Source organism: Hypanus sabinus, chromosome 9 (genome assembly GCF_030144855.1).
Source record: "Hypanus sabinus isolate sHypSab1 chromosome 9, sHypSab1.hap1, whole genome shotgun sequence".
In the NCBI taxonomy this organism is placed as follows: domain Eukaryota; kingdom Metazoa; phylum Chordata; class Chondrichthyes; order Myliobatiformes; family Dasyatidae; genus Hypanus; species Hypanus sabinus.
The window spans coordinates 133082001-133105115 of NC_082714.1; the positions used below are offsets into that span (position 1 = coordinate 133082001).

At 35.6% G+C, this 23115-nt stretch overlaps 1 protein-coding gene across 1 annotated transcript in view; it reads right to left on the reverse strand.

The window, feature by feature from the left end:
• Positions 1 to 782: 782 nt before the first annotated feature.
• arfgap1 (ADP-ribosylation factor GTPase activating protein 1) overlaps positions 783 to 23115 on the reverse strand; it is a 64022-nt gene continuing 41689 nt past the window's right edge. Inside the window, exons 6-13 of the mRNA XM_059980612.1 lie at positions 16210 to 16290; positions 15996 to 16107; positions 11251 to 11307; positions 10842 to 10874; positions 8882 to 8938; positions 6247 to 6306; positions 5353 to 5426; positions 783 to 5148 (exon numbers count right to left, since the gene is read on the reverse strand). Coding sequence (XP_059836595.1) covers positions 4857 to 5148; positions 5353 to 5426; positions 6247 to 6306; positions 8882 to 8938; positions 10842 to 10874; positions 11251 to 11307; positions 15996 to 16107; positions 16210 to 16290 — 766 coding nt within the window. The 3' untranslated portion in view covers positions 783 to 4856. The remainder of the gene's footprint in view (positions 5149 to 5352; positions 5427 to 6246; positions 6307 to 8881; positions 8939 to 10841; positions 10875 to 11250; positions 11308 to 15995; positions 16108 to 16209; positions 16291 to 23115) is intronic.

Here is a 23115-nt window from a genome sequence, read left to right on the forward strand (position 1 = left end):
ACACCCCAAGGCTCTGAAAGAGATGGCTGAAGAGACTGTGGAGACATTAGTAATGATCTTTCAAGACTTCTAGATTCTGAAATGGTTCCAGAAGACCGGAAAATTGCAAATGTCACTCTGCTCTTCAAGAAAGGAGGGAGGCAGAAGAAAGAAAACTTATGGCCAGGAAGTCTGATCTCAGTATTTGGAAATATATTGCAGTCAATTATCAAGGATAATGTCTCACGGTACTTGGAGGAACATGCTAAAATAGGCTGTAGTCAGCAAGGTCTCAAGGGAAAATCTTCCATGAAAAATCTGTTGGAAATCTTTGAAGAAACAACAAGCAGGTTAGACAAAGACAGTTGCTTACATTTTCAGAAGGCCTTTGACAAGGTGCCCATATGAGGCTGCTAAACAGCTATGAGCCCTGGTATTACAGGAAAGATTCTAGCATGGATAAAGCAGTGGCTGATAGGGAGGATACAAAGTGGGATTAAAGGGAGCCTTTTCTAGTTGGCTGTCAGTGACACAGGGGACGGTGTTGGGACTGATTCTTTTTATGTTTTATGTCAATGATTTGGATGATGGAATTAATGGCTTTGTTGCAATGTTTGCAGACTACATGAAGATAGGTGGATGGGGCATGTTGTGAAGAGGAAGTAGAGAGCTACAAAAGGATTTAGACAGAATGGGCAAAGAAATGGCAGATGGAATACAAGATCAGGAAGTGACTATTTTCTAAATTAAGAGAAAATACAAAAATCTGAGGCACAAAAGGAACTAGAATTGAATTGATTTTATTCCTTACATCCTTCACATACACAAGTAGTAAAAATCTTTACGTTACGTCTCCATCTAAATATGCAATGTGCAATCATAGTAATTTATAATAAATAGAACAGTCAATATAAGTCAAGTCAGAGCGAGTTCATCAGTCTGATGGCCCGACAGAAGCTGTCCTGGAGCCTATTGGTCCTGGCTTTTATGCTGCAGTACCATTTCCCAGATGTTAGCAGCTGGAATAGATTGTGGTTGGGGTGGCTCGGGTCCCCAATGATCCTACAGGCCCGTTTTACACACCAGTCCTTGTAAATGTCCTGAATCATGGGAAGTTCACAACTACAAATGTGCTGGGCTGTCCACACCACTTTGCAGAGTCCTGCATTTAAGGTAGGTACAGTTCCTATTCTAGGCTCTCAATTGTGCCCCTGTAGAAAGTTCTTAGGATCTGAGGGCCTGTACCAAACCTCCTCAACCGTCTGAGGTAAAAGAGGTGCTGTTGTGCCTTTTTCCACCACACAGCTGGTGTGTACAGACCACGTGAGGTCCTTGGTGATACGGATGCTGAGGAACTTAAAAGCTGTTTACCCTTTCAACCCCAGATCCATTGATGTCAATAGGGGCTAGCCCGTCTCCATTCCTCCTGTAATTCACAACCAGCTCCTTTGTTTTTGACACATTGAGGGAGAGGTTGTTTTCTTGACACCACCATGTCAGAGAGAGGACTTCTTCCCTGTGGGCCACCTCATTATTGTTTGAGATAAGGCCAATCAATGTAGTGTCATCAGCAAATTAGCAGATTGGAGCTGTGGGTGGCGATACAGTCATGGGTATACAGGGAGTAAAGGAGGGGACTCAGTACACAGCCCTGAGGGGCTCCTGTATTGAGAGTCAGAAGGTTGGAGCACTCTTACAACCTGCTGGCGATCTGACAGAAATTCGAGGATCCAGCAGCACAAACAGGGTCAAGGCCGAGGTCTCTGAGCTTCTTGTCGAGCCTGGATGGAACTATGGTGTTGAATGCTGAACTGTAATCCAGCATTCTCACATAAGTATCCTTCTTCTCCAGATGTGTAAGGATGATAAGTAGAGCAGTGGCTATTGCTTCATCTGTTGATCAATTGTTTCGGTAGGCGAATTGTAGGAGGTCCAGTTTGGGTGGTAGCAAGCTGCAGATGTGATCTTTGACCAGCCTCTCAAAGCATTTGCTTATTATTGAGGTGAATGCAACAGGACACCAGTCATTCAGGCATGTTACCTTGGTCTTTTTTGGTACAAAGGTGAATAATTTGAAGCAAGAGGGCACACTACTCTGGGAGAGGGAGAGACAAAAAACATCAGTAAACACTTGGGAGTTGCTGTGCAGGATTCCCTTCATAAAGCTCTAGTGAGGCCTCACTTGGAGTGTTGTGAAGAGTTCTGAGTCATTATCTTAAAATGGATGTGCTGAAACTGGAGAGGGTTCAACGAGGTTCACAAAAGTGATTCCAGAATTGAAGGGCTTGTCATATGAAGACTGTTTGATGCTCTGGGCCATTATTCACTAGAATTCAGAAGAATAAGGAGCGACCTCATTGAAACCTATCGAATTGTGGAAGGCCCTGACAGAGTGGAAATGAAGAGAATGTTTCCTATGGTGGGAGAGTCTAAGACCAGAGGACACAGTCTCAGAATAGAGGGGTGTCCTTTTAGAACAGAATGCGGGGGAATTTCTTTAGCCAAACAGTGGTAAATCTGTGGGATTCTTTGCCACAAGTAGTTGTGGAGGCCAAGTCTTTATGTATATTTAAGGCAGAGGTTGATCTTGGTTGGTCAGGGCATGAAGAGTCATTGGGAGAAGGTAGGAGATTGGGGCTGAGAGGAAAATTGGATCAGCCATTATGAAATGGTGGAGCAGTCTTGATGGGCCAAATGGCTTAATTCAGCTTCTATATCTTATGGTCTTATAACACTGAATTCTAGTATTTGTGGAATCTTTTAAGCATTGGATAACAACTACTCCCACAAAACAAAGATTACCTAGCCATGAATTCTCAAAATCATGAAAGGTTAGTAAAGAGTTTCAGATTCAGATTTTGAGAGCTGAGTGGTGATTACTTTCATTATCCCAAAGTGGGCATATGGCATATTCAAATACATTAAAATTATATTCAAAATGAGGCAATAAGTCAATAATTCCAATATTACAAGGTGACAATGTCAACCTAAAAATTCTCAGCACTTTAGACTACAAAATAATTACAGCTATATGAAAATATTGGAGCTCAAGCTCCTCCAAAATATTCTCTTTTGGAAAAAGAGTACTTTGACCCAAGTGGTTAATGGGAAGACTGGCAGCACATTCTCCAACTTAAATTATATCACACTTCAAAAGTGAGAAAGGTCTCTTAAGCAAATACCAAAAAATTACATTATGTGTAACATAAGAACTCCTACACAAGGTTAAAATCTCATTCACATCAATAACTTGTTAACATGTCAATATAAATAAATAAGCAAGCTCCGGTGAGGCAACAAAAATTTGGATGAAAATTAATAAAATTATTTCAACCATGAATGAAAAGCTACAAATAATTTTGAAACTCATTTTATTCCAACAAGCTGACTTTTTGAATTAACTTTACTACAATGTTCAAAATAACTGTGCCAAATAAGCTTCCAGACAAAATATGAAGTGTACCAAACTAAATGGAAATTTACAAATAAACTGGAAGCTGATAATTGAGGGGAAAAACTTCCATTTTTAAACTGATTTATTGTCATACATCAAAGGCAATCACACACAAAAATGGGTGCAAAGTTATTAGCAACTTGTAAGTTGCTATGTATATTTCTAGATATCCATATCAGCAAACTTTGTTAGATTTTAGATCATAAAGGCTGTATTATCCCCAAGTTACAGATAGGTTAACCTGTTGAGCATGCTCGATATTGCACAGTGTCTCACCCCCCCCCCCCCAATACTTAAAGACCAATGGTTTATACACGATTGGCATTCACATAACTAGCAACTGGAATGCTTGGGGCTAAGTTCTGAAGACAGCAGCAGACCAGACATAATGCTACCACAGTTGTAGATCAACATACTTCTGAAGAGTATATGCCAAAGATCAGAGAATGGAGTTGAGCTCTGAACATTGTACAAACAAAAGGTGTATTAATATATGCTGTGTCATACATTTGAAAGGCAAGAATAGAGACATTTACCCTAAATTGACGATAATAGCTAATAAAATAATCCAAATAAAACATTCTTAAAATAGATACAAAGGGAGAAATTACTACTTTCAGCATTAGCAAATGAACGTTCAATAATTTCAAACATTCCTTTATCTACTACTTCCGTAAAAGCGTTAATCTCTTAATGGCTGTACAAGTCTAGTAGACTAGAAATGCAGAATAAATGTAACATTCATTCATTTGCTGATACTCGCCATTTCAACATTACTGATTGCTTGGTAAGACAGGTAAAGTGGAGTTGGAACATAGGTAAAGAAAAGTCATTATTAGAGAGAAAAATTTTAAATGTTATTTCAATTGGGTAAGTACCAAACCTAAAGTTATCATAGAGAACATCAAATATGAACTTGCAAGCACTACTTGCTCAGCACAACCTCACATATTAACAATGCAGACAGGCACAGTATAGCACATGCAGCAAATGCTATGTTTGTTGCATTTAAAGAAAACCTGAGCTGAAATCTTAATCACTGTACTAATTAAATTTGATTTTTTGTTTTGCCATGATACCCTGTGGATTTCTAAAAATCATTTATGTACATAAAAATAAGTTTGTGAATTAATGGAAAAACATTCCCTTAAATAGAAAAATGTATTGTCAAATGCACTCAGTGTAAAAATATAACACTTGAACCAAAACTACATACCAAGGGGACTTTTTTTCTGGTTACAATACTGACTGTTCATTGTGCAGGTTTCTTTTGTTTGAGAGATTCATATAACCAGCCTCTAAGGATACATTTCCAAAACATTGATTCTTTATGACAGGAAAACCAAGTGACTTATGACAGCAACAAAGTAAAGTTAAGCAAAGTGAACGGTAGCTCTTATTAACATGAGGCACTTTGCCCGAGCTACCAGTTCTGATTGTCCCAACCATCATCTACAGTTCCTTTGCTTTCTTTTTTCTGTGACTTTTTATTCTTGCTTTCTCCACTTGCAGCCCAGTTATTGTCCCAGTTGTCCCAGTCATCACTTTGCTTTATTGTGGCATCCACTGTGCCCCAGGTATCATCCTTTTTTTCACCAGATCCCCAAACATTTGTACTTGGGGGACTTTTCACTTGAGAATTGCCATTGACACCAAAATTATCCCAGAAGCCATCTTCAAATCCACTATTCTGGTAGCTTTCACCAACTGAGTGGCTGTAATATAAACATATCAAGCCATCTGATAAATGAACAGTAATGCATCAGCCATTTGAAAGATGAAAAGCTGTAAAATAGTAATCTATATTCACAGTCACACTATAAATGCACATTAAGATGGCATTTTTAATTAAAATGCTTAATCTTACATGTCACATTAAAAGACTGTGTACTGTGAAATTTGGGATGTTTATGCATTACCTTTGAGTAACAGATTCTTTGTTGGTAAAGTAAGAACTGACATCTTGCCATCCTTTCATGCTCACTCCCTGTACCTATGAGTATTGAGAAGATGAATAAACACATCACAATAGAATAAATTATGTACAAATACCTAACAAATACAAAATATTAACATTTAGCTTTCTATGAATTATACTAAGAAAATAATGTCGGCAACTTTAACGAATATACTTTATAATAAATCATGTTTAGCCTTCATCCTCTGCATTCTAAACATGGTAACCACTTCTCGAAATCATCAGCTGGGAAAAACTATGAAGCTATTCTAATAAGTATTTCTTATACTAATATTGTCAAAGGAAAGGAAAAGACAGAAATTAACAAATACTTCGTATTTGGACTCAAAGTTACCAGAGCAGGGGTCCAGTGCAAATAAGGAAGTAAAAATTAGAAGGCTGAAAATTGGTAAATATCAAATATCATTTATTATTGGTAAAATCACAAATAATAAGAGAATCTTTAATTACAAGAAAGGTGGCAGACAAAAGGAATTGTTTAATTTTAATTGACACAATATTCACTAGATGCACTTACCACAGCAATTACCAATGATAGCAAAAAAGGGGAAAGGAAACATTAGCACAAACTGAAACAGCTTGTTGTCAGAAGCCAGACTTCATATTTGGCAACTGTGCATCCAAGATGAATGTTATGTAAACTGTAACAAATCAACTGCAACCAATAGTGTTTCTGAACTTACCCATTTCACACATTAGCTTAACACTGTTAGTGAGACATTAAACCATATCCAAAAAAATGTATAATGTATATTTAATACTGAGTTTCTAGCAGCAGGTGCACAAAATATGAAAGCTGGCTTTGATTCATGCTCAGTTACAACTCTCTTCATACCTTATTAGCAATCTGTGACATGCCAACGGAAACATCATCTAAAAATTTTCCTTCTTTCACCTGTATAAAAAATTTGCTTTCAGTTACTTATGAACCTGAACACAGCTGTATTTATCATCTCGCTAAACCAAATATGATATAGCCCTTTTGTAAGCAGACAGAATGAAAGAGAAATCTTAAGATAAAAATAGTTTTTGGGAAAGTTATTTCCAGTCCTTCCCCCGTTAAAAGTTAAATTAGTGCCATAAGGCATGATTTTATATTATGCAGGGAATGCCAAACAATTGTTTAAGACACCAAGTGAAGTCAAATCAGCAACCGACAGAATTCAAAGTGCCATTGTTTTAAACTTCTAAATTGCACCTATCCATTGATAGGGAACATTTACTGTGCTCTATCCCCTAGCATGTCAGGCACACACTGCAATGGGCATGACAAACAAGTGAGGGGGTGAGAAATATTAACTTCAACACTTTCTTATGGTTGGGACCCAGATTTACTTTTGATTTAGGAAATTCATTGCCATGCACTATGGTGTGCTGATCTGTGATTTCCTCAGTGCATTCAGATATTGGCTAAATCTGAGTTTACCAGGTATTCTCTGCATATTCATGTTAAAGGTGGCACATATGTACTTCAATAATAGTTTACTTTGAACTCTTCCTACCACAAATGTGAAGCTTTAACGTAGACCTAAAATAGTAATGCCATGTATCAGCTTTAGATAGAGGCCCTGTTTCTGCTATAAGAATAATACCTCAGTTACCTTTCTAGCATCCTGGTTAATATTCATTCTTAAAAAAAGCATTATGAATTATTGTTTTTGCATATTAAGGTGGTCAGGGCAACATATTATTCAATGGGGGGGGTGCAAGAATGTTAGAATATACTCAAGAATCTATTAAAGACATGATCTTGTAAAATCATTAAATAAAAATCACAGGTAGTGAAACAGAAAATATAGCCAATACATCCAAGACGTACTGTGGGTTACAATAAATGAATGGTTTAATTTCAAGTTGGCCATCATTACTGGGATGCATCAAGGCCCAGTATGATCACTCAAAAGCCAATGTTGTCTGTCCATGCTTGCTGCCATATCAATGTCTGTTGAGAAAGCAAATCAGAGAGTAACACAGAAAGTCTACAAATGGATATAAATTGATTATGCAGGTAGGAAAAGAGAGGGGGAAAAGGTATCTGGGAATATTCACCTTGCTTTCAAAAAGAAGCATAATTAATATGGGTTTATAGCAGGATTAGTGTACTTATCCATAAAATGCAGTCTGTTAACTTCCAAGATGATCAAATAATTAGGAAGATGAAGGACATATTGTGCTTTATAACAAGGAGGTTAGATTACAACAGGAAGCACATCACTGCAGTTGAACAGTGGGAACACATCAGTGAGCAGAAAGCAACTTTACCCTCCAGACTCAAGGAAAATACCCTCAGTGACCATATCTAATCAGTCAATCATGTAGAGGCAACTCAGTGCATAAAAGCATGCAGACATGGTCACAAGAGGTCCATTTGCTGCTCAGACCAAATATCAGAATGGGGAAGAAATGTGATCTGTGTGACTGACAATGGAGTGACTTTGGGTGCCTGGCAGGGTAGTTTGAGTACCTCACAAACTGCTATTCTCCTGGGATTTTCACGCACAACAGTCTCACAAGAGTTTACAAAGAGTAGTACAAGAAACAAAAAACATCCAGTGAGAGGCAGTTCTGTGGGCAAAAACACTTTGTCAATGAGGTCAGAGGAAAATGGCCTTACTGGTTCAAGCTAACAAGAAGGTGACAGCAACTCAAACAAGCATGTGTTACCACAGCAGAAGAGTGTCTCTGAATGCACAACACATTGAGCCTTGAAGTGGTTCGGCTACAGCAGCAGAAGACCTCAAACATACTCAGTGGCCACTTTATTAGGCACAGGAATTATATGTCCTAAAGGCAGTGGAATGACAAATCAGATTGGACCCTGGGTGGATGAAAGATCAGGAAAGAGTTTAGAGAAATGAATTTCAATCTCACTAAATAAACATTATGAAAACCAAATTAAAGCTGATTCTACCAGCTGCAGAAGTCTATGACAGGTGGATAGCCATTTCGGACTGGGCTGTTTAAAAAAAAAACTCAAGCATTCCAAGATTTTGCAATTCTTAACCCTATCAGTCTGTGGATATTCTTTTATCCAAGGATTGGATGAGTAACAGGATCAATGACTGACTGTGTATCATTCCTATTATTTCTTAATAGTACATTTAAGATGAGTTATGAACTGCTTCAGAGCTTTTAATAGTGATAACTGTTAAATCACATAGGTTTGAGAAATAATTAACGATAAGCCCATTTGCTCATGTCCCAGTTATCTTGTGCTGCAAGATATTAGCATGCACTTCAAGCAAGTTATATAGAAATCATTTCAGATGAACTGTGCATGTGACATAACCAATGGTGAATGTCAACAGATTGCCCACAAAAATATCTGGTCTAATAGATTATTCTTTGTATATGATACATTAGCATGCATACAGATTTGGAAAATTGTGCTTAAATCAGAATTTCAGACAACTTTCCAAATAAATTGTGGATAGATCAATAGTTTACTCTCCTTAGGGGTAACATATTACCTTCTCCTGAGCAGGTTTGATCATATTCTCATTAACTGTCTGACCGAGCTCTGCTGCCTATTAAAAAGAAAAGAATTCATCAGTATTCAAAAATCTCTCATAGATATATGTACAACAACAGGAAGCAAATAGCTCAAGAATATAATTGCTTCAGTCTCGTCATGAATTTCTACCACATTTTATATTACATGCAGACAGCACATAAATACAAATCCAATGCAGCAGGCTCTTGGCATGCATGAAAGACTTTAGCCAGGCGTCTATCCTGCTGCACTCCGACCTTGACTCAATGCAAGAAGGATGAGCTTTGCACATGGTATATACTGACAACCAGCAAAAACAGCCACCCCCCCTTCCCAAATTGAGAAAGGTGTTCTAAAACACCTTTCAATAAATGGTCAAAGTTGCATTACAACAGTTCAAATAGAGCTTGGAGGTTCATGCCATTTTTTTTTCTCCAAGTAACTTCTGAAGCTTTATTTTTTCCATATATTAATTTCTTAAATATAGAGGGGGCAGGTTAGGGAGATAAATTCAATCTCACTGTAACAAAAAAGATAACATATCAGTCACATTTTGTATAAACTAAACAAAAGTAGTCAGAAGCCACAATAAGATGGTCTAGTTTTTTTTTAATCTCAAGTTGAATTTTACCCCCAATCATTAGCATAAAATTTACTGGATAATCTCCAGGCTCATTTAACAAAAATTATTGACTAGTTTGCTAAACTTCCACCATTGTAAAGAATTTCTGTATGAGTATGTAATCACATTTGTAAGCCATTAACTTTTGCAATTACTTAAGCACCATGACCTTTGAAGCCTTCCTTCTAAAACTGTAATAAAGCTATAATAAAGCTAGGAACATTCTTCCATAAAAACAGGAAAGGTTCTGTGTGTTGATATAAAGCTACTATACTGCATTTTGTTATGTAACTATTGCATTTAATTTTATACAAAACTAAGCAGAATTAAAATTTCAATAAGCTTGTTAACCAGATGCATTTGGATATATGGCTATTATAGGAAAATATCTGATGACTGGCAAGTTCAAGTCAATTTCAAATGTTCAACAGTCCACTTAAGGTCCAGTATCTAGACTGACACAAGATATAGTTAGTTAACAGGACTAGTAGCCAGAATTCTAACCATGTGGCATTCAGTCTTCAGGTCATCAAGTGTAAAGGAAAATAAATCATGTTTTGAGATTAGTCTAACATTGTTTCAACATTTCTAACAGCTTTAACATGAACTGGAATAAAAATAAAATTGAAATTCAGAGAAGAAACAGAGAGAAGTGATAAATCAGGTCAGACATCATTACACTGTCAATACCAGTTCCAAACATCTTAAACTCACTAGATCTCAAAGTAGGTGAACTACTCATCAGCTATAGTACGAAGTTTCAACCGGATTATACAAGAAACATGTACTAATTGTACAGACTGACAATTGGATTAAAGTAAGTGCCTGGAAAATTACTGTTGGATTATCAAGTGAAGTTGACCAATGTAAGAGAAAATATTGAAGGCACATGGCTTATGAACACTGCTAAAGCTTAAGACACACAGAACATAGGAAGTTTACCGGCTCTGGTTGCTGCTTGTAGCCCCAGACCTTTATCCAACAAGAAAGCAATAAGGACAGAACAAGTACCTTTTAGAAATTCACTATTTTTATCCCAGCTTCCACTAAGAGATTATCAATAGTAAATGTATTTTGAGATGTAAAACCATGCACAATTGGACAGCAAAGCTAAGTTCAAATTTTTTTCTCCCCCACCACACTCCCCAAATACATTCAATGTCTTTACCTGAATTAAATTTTAAATGCTGCTCAAGTTGAGGCAAAAACAAATTTCAATACTTATTTATTACCCATAGAATGTTAAATCATCTCAGTTACACCAAGCAATACCCAATATAGTATATAAAATAGTTATAGAATAAAAGAATGGTACCTTTTGTGATGCCTGATTTCCAAGTTTTACTGCCTGTTTAAACAAGATAAAATGGATTACTTCAATCAACATATTTTCATTCTAATTCTTCTAATTTATTTTTGCTTCAGCATTATCCTTATTTAAAAGAAAGCAAACATGTCACAATAGGGAAAGTAGGGAAGGGAAGCTACTTAATTTAGTAGAATAATTATTTATGCTTTTTAGATGTTTTCCTGCCACAATACACATCTATCTATGTATTTTTAAACTAGGTACTTCAAGCATCTTCAGAAGACCAAATAAATTAACTAATGTTATGAATTTCTATGTTTGCAAATAAAAACACTGCTCCTTTGCACTTATTCATTCGGAGGCCTAGTTATATGTATTAGAGGGGAAAAAACGGATTAAATCAAAAACTACTTACTCCTTCCTTTGCTGCTGATGCAAACTTGGTGGCTCCAACAGTGAAACTGCTCCAACCCTGTAAATCAGTGAGCAATAATAATTTATGTTTCAGAAATTATCAAATGAAGCCTGCATTCCAATACTTTTCCCTCAGGCTCCAAACAAGGATTAGCTTTGTCACATGTTGTACATCAAAACATACAGTAAAGTACATCGTCTGCACCAAATCAAATCGGCAACAATTGTGCTGGACAACCTGCAAGTGTCACCATGCTACCGGCATCAATGTAGCATGCCCACTACTCTGATCTTAACTGTACATCTTTGGAATACATGAGGAAACTAGAGCACCCAGGGGAAACACACATTGTATGAAGAAGAACATACAAACTCCTTACAGACAGTGGCAGCAATTGAACCCCAACCGTACAACTGGCTGCTATAAAGCATCACTTCAATTACTACGCCAACATGCTGCCCCACTGTACGATCATGCCACCTCTTTTTAACTTAAACTAAAATTTAAATTATTTTCTAAGTAATGACTGTAGCTAGAAAATGTGGTTTTCTTTACTCAGATGGACAATGTAAAGATGATATGACCAGTCAAACCCCAATGAAGGTTAAAATATTACATACTTTTACACATGCAATTAGACATTAAAGTTAGTATTTGGAGTTTTACATGTATCTAAAAAAGGCAAGGCAAAAAAAGATTTAAAAACTTAAGTTTATAAGAAGCAACCTAAACATTATTTTGGGATCCTTCATCATATTGCACTTATCTCCCAACCTCAGCTTTAACTCGGGGGAGTGCATTCACCAAAAGAATGGTTGCACATTAACCCTGCTTCCAGCTCACACAAAAACTTAGTGGAAGTGATGCTATCTTTTGGATTAAAAACTAACTTGAAGTCCACCTTTTAACTTGAGAAGATGGTGATACAAAAATAGTTGAGGTAGTTTCCCAGTGATCGTTGCTGAATACCTCTTAAAAAATAGACCATCTTTCACCACCTCACTTCTATAACATAAATCGGCTGCTGTATTTGCTGATAAATCTAATTCAGTGAAATCATTGCTAATTAATTCATTTTCTAATATTTAATAATGCAAGTCACAAAACAATTGTAAGCTTTTTCCATCGTCTTCAGACACTTAGTACTAAAAATTATATTTTACAAAGATATGAAGTCATCTTAGGCTGAAAAATGTAATGATTTCAACTACGGCGGAGCAGGCTTAAGGGGCCGATTGGCCTACTCCTGCTCCTATCTCTTATGTTCTTATGTAAATGTTTCTGGTAACTGTTGATTAGTCTTGCACATCAGCTTGAAGGAATTTTAGGCCATTCCTCCTTACAAAACTGCTTCAGCTCTGGGATATTGGTGGGCTTCCTTGCGTGAACTACTTGCTTCAGGTCCTTCCATAACATTTCTATAGGATTAAAGTCAGGACTTTGACTCGACTATTCCAAAGTACAAATTTTCTTCTTTTTAAACCATTTTGTTGTTGATTTAATCTTATGTTTCAGATCATTGTCTTGTTGTGTTATCCAACTTCTATTAAGCTTCAGTGACAGACTGCTACCCTGACATTCTCCTGTAAAATAACTTGCTACAATTTTGAATTTACTGTTCCTTCAACGATTGCAAATTGCCCAGACCCTGAGCCAGCAAAGCAGCCCCAAACCATGAATCTCATTCCACCATGCTTCACAGTTGGGATGAAGTTGGTGTTGGTGTGCAATGCCCTTTTGCCTTCAAACATAGCAATGTGCATTTCTGCCAGAAAGTTCAATTTTTGTCTCATCTGTCCACAGAACATTGTCCCAAGAACATTGTAGAACATCCAGGTGTTTTTTTTTTTTAGCAAACTTAAGATGTGCAGCAATATTTTTTTTTTTTTGGAGTGCAGTGGTTTCTTCCATGGTGTCCTTCCATGAATACCGTTTTTGTTCAGTGTTTTTTTTTAGTGGGAATATGAACAGAGACTTCAAGTTCCAGAGACTTCTGCAAGGCTTTTGATGTTACCCTTGGGTTCTTTTTCACCTCCTTCAGTACCGCACCTTGTGCTCTTGGTGTGATTTTTGCAGGACGCCCACTCCTAGGGAGAATAGCAACAGTATTGAATTTGCTCCACTTGTAGACAACGTCTCTTACTGTGGAGTGATGTACACTCAGGTCTTTAGAAATGCTTTTGTAGCCTTTTCCACTTCATGCATCTCTACAATTCTTCTTCTAAGGTTCTCTGAAAGTTGTTTTGATCGAGGCATTGTGCACATAAACAGATTTCTCTTAAGAGCAGGCTCTGTCAATAACCTAACTTTGTGTGTCATTTTTATAGGGCAGGACACCTCTACAACCCACACCTCCAATCTCATCTCATTGATTGGAACACCTGACTCCAAATAGCTTTTGTAGAAGGCATTACTTCAGAGTTTCACATACTTTTTCTAACAAATACACGTAATATTGGTTCATTTATTTATTAAGAAAATGATCAAGTATAATGCTTTTTAACGTTATTTAATTAATTGGGTTCTCTTTACCTAGTTCTAGGACTTGCATGAAGATCTGATCACGTTTTAGGTCATATTTACACAGAAATAGAAAAAAATTCTACAGGTTTACAAACTTGCTAGTAGCATTGTATGCAATGAATAAGACTGGCCATTTGCCTCTACAAATGTTCCCATTCCTAAAACTAATATACAGTGCCTTGTAAAAGTATTCAGTCCCCAACCCTCTGTCCACATAACTGAGTACAGTCCGCCCTCCTTATCCGTGAATAGCGAAAACGCAGAAGCGCTCTTCCAGCACTTGCTGCTCGAGCATGTACAGACTTTTCTTGTCATTATTCCCTCAACAATACAGTATAACAACTAGTTTATATAGTATTTACATTGTATTAGGTATTATAAATAATCTCGAGATGATTTAAAGTATACTGGAGGATGTGCGTGGGTTATTGTAGATTGGAAAAGAAAAAAAATCGGAAGTTCTCTTACTAAGTAAGTTGGAACAGGTACATCCAGTATTATTAAGCGTCAGTTAGTCAAACGTTTGTCTTAGTATATATTTTACCTGTCTATGCATACAAAACACTTAAGAACGTATGTTTTAGCGCCGGGCTCGGGATGTTAGATTGGGATAAGGTAAGGACTCTGAATGGGCCATTGAAGGACATTAACTTTCTGCATCTGAAGTCACTTCATGGCTGCTCTACAGTGTGCTTTGGGTCGTTGTCCTGCTGAAAGGTTAATTTCCTCCCAAGTTTAAGGTGTCTGGCAGATTTTTGTCCAGGATCTCTGTATTTAGACAGCATTCATCTTCCCATCAATCCTGAACAATTTCCAGTCCCTGCTGCTGAAATGCACCCCAATAACATGATGCTATCTCCACCATACTTTACACTAGGGATTATGTTACCTGCCTGATGCACAAACTGTGTCACAGGTACTGCTTAGCGTTGAAGACAAAATGTTCCACTTTGTCTCATCCAACCACAAGACTTTCTTCAACATCTTTACAGCATCTTCTTATTGACACTTTGCAAAGTCTTCTGAGCAAAGATATGCACGCTTTTTTTTAAAACAGCCAGGGGTTCTTCCTTGCCACTCTTGCATAAGTGCTCTTTAGGTGCAAGACTTTAGAGGTTGTGGAACCATGAACTTCATCTCCAGTTGCAACCACTGACTTTTGCAGCTCACTCAGAGTGACTGTTGGTGTCATAGTAGCCTCTTCTACAAGTGCCATTCTTCTCCTGTGACTAAGTTCAGAGGGGCAGCCATGCTTAGGCAATGTAGTTGTGGTCTCCTATTTTTTCCACTTTTTCACAATGGACTGCACAAAGCTCTTGAGGTATGTTCACTACTTTTGAGATGGACGTACCCATTCCCAGATTGTGCTTCTCTCTTATCATTATCCTGATTTGTCTTGAATGTGTTTTATTTCTGTTCATTTTGGGTTAGGTCTGTTAAAATTTACCACACTATTTGACCTTACAGAGAGAGGGGGTATTTATTCTTATGTATTCATTGAAAACAGATGATCCTTCAATTTTCTACATCAACAAACTGGGCGAGTTAGTAAGGTAACAGTATATTGGACCTGAAGAAAGTTAACATAGTAATTACAAAGGGGGTGAGTTCTCAGCCTCACAGTTTTGGTTTTTAATTTCTAGTCAATTGTTGATGGATTTTGGAATTTTTCTTTTGATTTGACATAATGCACAATGTTTTGTAGTTCAGTTCAAAAAATCCTACTTCAATACATTTTAAACCATGAAAATGAGTAAAAAAATGTGAAAGTAGTTGTGGGGGCTGAATACTTTTACAAGCTACTATATAATACAATTTCTGGTGTTGTTGACAATTTGTGAAAGGTAGTTTCATAAAAAAAATTAAATTTTTGAGCACTAAACACTCCCAGTGTAATATTTGCACATTCTGTTCTGGTAAAAAAAATTGCAACACATCCTCAAAATCAATTACTAGCATAAAAATCTTTAATCTAAAGACAAGTTGTTAGAACCAATAAAAGACTAATTTTCTTCAATAAAAATAGTTAACTCATCTACGTTATGAGTACATAATTTAGATTAGATAGGTTAATTTAAAATCTTTATTGAATTGAAAGATAAAATTTAGAGGAAACTATGTCACTAAGTGCTGCTGTACGATTTAAATTAATATTAACTAGCAGCACACAAACCTCCTACCATGTATCAGAAGTTGTAACTGAAACAAATGATATTTCATACCGAATAAAGAGAAGTCATGGCACTGTTGAGAAAATCGTCCTCCTTTTTCGAAGGGGGTACAGTGTTTCCAAATCCAACATAGCGATTATCCTGACTACCACATCCTGTACCACTTTAAATAATGAAAGAAAATGAGCCACAAATTCTAAATTGAAAACAAGAGCAAAAGCAAATATACTGTATTTTGTGATACAAGTAAGGTGCATCATTTTACCTTTGGTAAGAATTATCATCATTCAGCCATTCCTCAAACATTTTATCAGATGATAATGTCGAGTTTTGCTTAGCTCCAGAACTACGGTTAAGAACAAAAAAAAGGAAATATTCATATGTACTTTCAGTAATAGCAGAGATAAAAATCTATGTCTGCAGTAAGAATTTCTCAAATTATTCTTTCAGTTGAGGCTGGCTTCCCAAGTTACATTATCAAAGATACTTAAACTATAATACTTCATAATGGTCATAATTTACCTGCCGATTTCTTATAAAATCATTAGACATAAGGAGTGGAATTAGGCCAATCATGTCGGCTTTGCCATTCCATCATGGCTGATCTATTATCCCTCTCAACCTGTATCCTTTGATGCCCTCGCTAATCAAGAAACTATCAACCTCCACTAAATATACACGACAGACGACCTGGGCTCCACAGCCATTCATGGCAACGAATTCCACAGATTCACTATCATCTGGCAAAAGAAAATCCTCATCTCTGTTCTAAATTGACGTCCCTCTATTCTGGGACTGTGCCCTCGGGTCCCAGACTCACCCACTATAGGAAATATCCTCTCCATATCCACTCTATCCAGTCCTTTCAATATTCGATAGGTTTCTATGAAATCTCCCCTCATTCTTCTAAACTCCAGCACATGCACGCCCAGAACCATCAAATGCTCAGCATACCTTAGCTTGTTCATTTCTGTAATCATTCTCATGAACCTCCTCTGGAGCCTCTCCAATGCCTGCATATCTTTTCTTAGAGCAGCATCCCAAAACTGCTCATGTAACTCCAAGTGGATCTGACTATAGCATTATAAAGTCTCAGCATTACTTACACATTCTTATATTCTAGTCCTCTTGAAATGAATGCTAATATTCAATTTGCCTTCCTTACCACAGACTCAACCTGCAAGTTAGCCTTCAGGGAATTGTGCACAAGGACTCCCAAGTCCTCTTACCCCTCTGATTTTTTAATTTTCTTCCCATTTCCATAATAATTCACACCTTTAGACCTTCCAAAGTGCATGATCATACACTTCTCTACACTATATTCCATCTGCCACTTCTTTGCATATTCTCCCAATCTGTACATGTCCTTCTGCAGACTCCCTTCCTCAACACCATCTGCCCTCCATCCATCTTTGTATCATCTGCAAACTTTGCTGCAAAGAAACCAATTCTGTAATCTGAATCGTTGACATTTATAGTGAAAAGAAGTAGTCCCAATATTGACCCCTGCAGAACACCACTAGTTACCAAGAGCCAGCCAGAAAGGGCCCCCTTTATTCCCACTTGTGGCCTCCTGCCAGTCAGCCAATCTTCTATCCATGTTTAGCAGCCTCACATGCAGCATCTTGTCAAAGGCTTTCTGAAAATCCACATTCACAACATCTGCTGATTGTCTGCTCTGCCTGTTAATTCTTTAAGAATTCCAAAGTATTTTCAGGCAAGATTTTCCCTCAAGGAAACCATTTGGCCTATTTTATCATGTGCCTTCAAGTACTCCAAAACCTCATCCTTAATAATAGATTCCAACATCGTCCAACCACTGAAGTCAGGCTAACTGGCCTATAATTTCCTTTCTTCTGCCCCTTTCCTTTCTTAAAAAGTGGAATGACATTTGCAATTTTCCAATTCTCTGAAATCATGTCAGAATCTAGTGACTCTTGAAAGATCACTACTAATATCTCTGCAATCTCTTTTAGCTACCTCATTCAGAACCCTGGGATATAGTTCATCTGGTCTAGGTGACTTATCTGCCTTCAGACTTTTCAGCTTCCAAAGCACCTTCCCCTTAGTAATAGAGAAGACTGATCCAAAATATGTATTAAATTAGTCCGCCATTTCTTTGACCCCATTACTGCCGTCCAGCATCACTTATCAGTGGACAAGATATCCACTCTCGCTTCACTTTTTCTTTTTATCTGGAAAAAAAACTTCTGTTATCCTCTTTTATATTATTGGCCAGCTGACCTTCATAATTCATCTCTTCTCTTATTGTTTTTTTAAGTTGCCTTCTGTTAGCTCTTTAAAGATACCCAATCCTCTAACTTCCCACTAATTTTTTGATGCAATTTATACCCGGACTTCTGCATTAATGCGGTCTTTGACTTTGTCAGCCATAATTGCCTCATCCTCCCTTTAGAATACTTCATCTTTGGGATGTATCTATCCGGTGCCTTCTGAATTTTCCTCAAAAACTCCAGCCATAAAAATAATGACTAATTTATTGAATTTTTTAAGTTTTAATGTTAATGGGCTTAATGGACCAATCAAAAGAAAAAGAATTTTAACATATATTAAAAAAATGAAAATAGATATAGCTTTCTTACAAGAAACTCAGTTAACGGATATAGAACATCAGAAATTAAAAATAGTCTGGGTTGGAAATGTTATTGCAGCTTCATTTAACTCAAAGGCAAGAGGAGTTGCAATTTTGGTTAATAAAAATTTACCAATTAAAATACAAAATGTATTAATTGATTTGGCAGGAAGATATTTAATTATACATTGTCAAATTTTTTCAGAACTATGGACTCTTATGAATATTTATGCACCAAATGAAAATGATGTAAAATTTATACAGGAGGTCTTTTTGAATTTGGCTAATGCACATGATAAAATACTAATAGGTGGAGATTTTAATTTTTGTTTAGATCCAGTTTTAGATAGATCAACAAAGGCTATTACAAAATCAAAAGTAGCAAAATTAACTCTATCATTGATGAAAGATTTAAATTTGATTGATATATGGAGAAGAATCAATCCAAAAGGAAGGGATTATTCATTTTATTCAAATAGACATAAAACATACTCAAGGATAGATTTTTTCCTATTATCAACAAATACTCAAGATAGAGTGAAAAATGTGGAATATAAAGCAAGAATATTGTCTGATCACTCTCCTTTAATAATGACAATGATAATGATAGATAAAGAGGAATCAATTTATAGATGGAGATTTAATTCAATTCTACTAAAACGTCAAGATTTTTGTGATTTTATGAAAAAGCAGATTCAGTTCTTTTTAGACACAAATTTACATTCAGTTGATGGTAAATTTATATTGTGGGAAGCAATGAAAGCATATTTGAGAGGCCAGATAATAAGTTATACTTCTAAAATTAAGAAGGAATATATGATAGAAATAGATCAATTGGAAAAAGAGATTATAAAATTAGAAAAAGAATCTCAAAGAAATATGACAGAAGAAAAACGAAGACAACTTATTAATAAGAAGTTAAAATATAATACACTCCAGACATATCGAACAGAAAAAGCAATTATGAGAACTAAACAGAGATATTATGAACTAGGTGAAAGATCACATAAAGTTCTTGAATGGCAGTTAAAAACAGATCGGATTTCTAAAACAATAAATGCAATTCGAACAAAAGTGAATGAAATTACTTATAAACCTCTAGAAATTAATGAGGCTTTTAAGAATTTTTATTCTGAGTTGTATAAATCAGAATCAAAGAATGATGACGTTAAGATAGAAGAATTTTTATCACAAATAACTCTTCCAAAATTAAATATAGAAGAACAGAGGGGATTAGGTATGCCTTTTACATTGAAGGAAGTTGAAGAAGCTTTGGGATCACTTCAAAGTAACAAATCTCCAGGAGAAGATGGTTTTCCACCTGAATTTTATAAAAAGTTTAAGATTTATTAATTCCTCCTTTTATGGAGTTAATATATCAAGCGGAAAGAACGAATAAACTTCCAGAATCTTTTTCAACAGCTATTTTAATAGTATTGCCAAAAAAAGATAGAAACCTTTTAAAACCAACATCATATAGACCTATTTCTTTTTAAACACCGATTATAAAATAATAGCAAAAATCTTATCTAATAGATTATCTAAATGCTTACCAAAATTAGTGCATATGGATCAAACAGGATTTATCAAAAATAGACAATCGGCAGATAATGTAACTCGGTTATTTAGTATAATCCATTTAGCACAAAAGAGGGAGGAAATGAGTGTGGCAGTTGCTTTAGATGCAGAAAAAGCATTTGATAGATTGGAATGGGATTTTTTATTTAAGGTACTGGAAAAATATGGATTAGGAACATCATTTATAAAATGGATTAAAACCTTAAATACTAATCCCAAAGCTAAAGTAGTGACAAATGGTCAAATTTCAACATCATTTCAGTTAACAAGATCAACTAGGCAAGGTTGCCCATTATCACCTGCTTTATTTGTGTTGGCAATAGAACCACTAGCTGAATTAATTAGAATGGACCCAGATATTAAGGGTTTCAGAATTAATCAGGAAGAATACAAGATTAACTTATTTGCTGATGATGTTCTACTTTATTTAACAGATCCATTACATTCACTACGCAAATTATCTTATAGACTAGAAGAATAAGGGAAAATATCGGGTTATAAAATAAACTGGGATAAAAGTGAAATTTTACCTCTTACTAAAGGAGATTATAATCAATGTCGATTAATAACTCAATTTAGATGGCCAGCAAATGGTATAAAATATTTAGGTATAAGAGTTGATAATGATATAAAAAACTTATACAAATTAAATTATTTACCACTTTTGAAAAAAATTCAGGAAGATCTTGAAAAATGGATGGCATTACCAATAACATTAGTAGGTAGAGTAAATACTATAAAAATGAATATATTCCCTAGATTACAATATTTATTTCAATCATTACCAATACAATTACCCCAGAAGTTTTTTCAAGAGTTAAACAAATATGTGAGGAAATTCCTCTGGAAAGGTAAGATGTCAAGAATATCGTTGGAAAAATTGACATGGAAATTTGATTTAGGAGGATTACAACTTCCAAATTTTAAGAATTATTATAAAGCAAATCAACTTAGATTTATTGCATCTTTTTTCGAGAAAGATAAACCGGCATGGATTAGAATAGAATTAGATAAAATAGGAGAAAACGTACCAGAAGATTTTATATACAAATGGGAATCTAAATGGATACGTGAAAAGTAAGAATCTCCTATATTAAAACATTTGATTGATTTATGGAATAAGATAAATGTTGATGATGAGATAAAAAAATCTTTATTAGCAAACAGATCTTTAATTCAAAATAGACTTATTCCTTTCACAATGGACAATCAACTTTTATATAATTGGATTCAAAATGGGATTAGATATATAGGGAATTGTTTTGAAGGAGGTATATTAATGTCATTTGATCAATTAAAGAATAAATATAAAATATCAAATAACACTTTATTTTGTTACTTTCAATTAAGGGCTTATTTAAGAGAAAAATTAGGTCAAACAATGTTATTGCCGAAATCTAATGAAATAGAAATTTTAATTCAAAAAGGAAATAATAAAAAATTTATATCTTGTATGTATAATTTGATTCAAAGACAGGCAATTAAACAAGGAGTCCATAAGTCAAGACAAAAATGGGAAAGTGATTTGAATATTAAAATTGAAGAAACAAATTGGTCAAGACTATGTCTTGATAGTATGACAAATACAATAAATGTTCGGTTAAGATTAGTGCAGTATAATTTTCTACATCAATTATATATTACACCACAAAAAATAAAAAAATTAAATCCAAATTTATCAGATCAGTGTTTCCGATGTAACCAGGAAACTGGTACTTTTTTACATTCGACATGGTCTTGCTCTAAAATTCAACCTTTTTGGACAAATTTAAGACTTTTACTGGAACAAATTACAGGAACACAATTTCCTCATAATCCAATATTACTTTTACTAGGTGATATTGAAGGGATAAAACCGAAACTCAAACTAAATAAGTATCAGAAAGAATTTATAAAAATTGCACTGGCAGTAGCCAAAAAAGCTATTGCAGTTACTTGGAAATCGGATACACATTTAAGTATAGACTCTTGGAAGAATTAAATCTATGGCTGTATTCCATTAGAAAAAATTACTTATAATTTAAGAGATAAATATGAAACATTTCTGAAAATTTGGAGCCCTTATTTACAAAAGACAGGATTAAATATATAGATGTTCTGAAGATGAAACAATTGGTTATTAGGGGAAAGAAATAAATATACATATTAAAGTTATTACGAATTCCATGGAGCATGTGGAGATCTTCCAATAACCAGGCATTCTTTCTTTCTTTCTTTCTTTTTTCTATAGGGCAGTCAGGGGGGAGGGGTTAAGGGGAGGGGGTAAGGGTCATATATGTTGTTTTTTCATACTTCACTTTGTAACTACTTAAAAATGCAATAAAAAAAGTTTAAAAAAAAAACTCCAGCCATTGCTGCCTTGCCAATATCCCTTCTAATGTCCACTTCCAATCAACTTCGGCCAGCTCCTCTCTCATACCTTTAATTCCCTTTACTGCACTGTAATACTAATACATCTGATTTTAATCATCTCCCTCTGAAACAACAGGGTGAATTCTGTTATGTTATGATCACTTCCTCCCAAGGGTTCCTTTACCTTAAGCTCCGTAACCAAATCTGGTTCATTACACAACATCCAATTCCGAAACTCCTTTCCTCCAATGGGATCAACCACAACCTGCTCTAAAAAACCATTTTGTAGGCATTCTACAAATTCCCTCTCTTGGGATCCAGCACCAACCTGATTTTCCCACAATCTAAATGCATATTGAAATCTTCCATGTAACTTTGCCTTTTTTTTAAAATATACTCTTTTTTTCCCCTCATGTAACTTATATTCCATATCTGGCTACTGTTCAGAAGCCTGTATATAACTCCCATCAGTGTATTTTTAGCCTCACAGTTTCTTAACACTATCCACAAGGATTCTACATCTTCCAATCCTATGTCACCTATTCTGAGATTTTATTTATTAAGCAATATAATGCGGAATGGGTCTTCCAGCCCTTCAAGCCATACCACCTCAGCAACTCTTGACAAACCCTAACCTAATCACTGGAA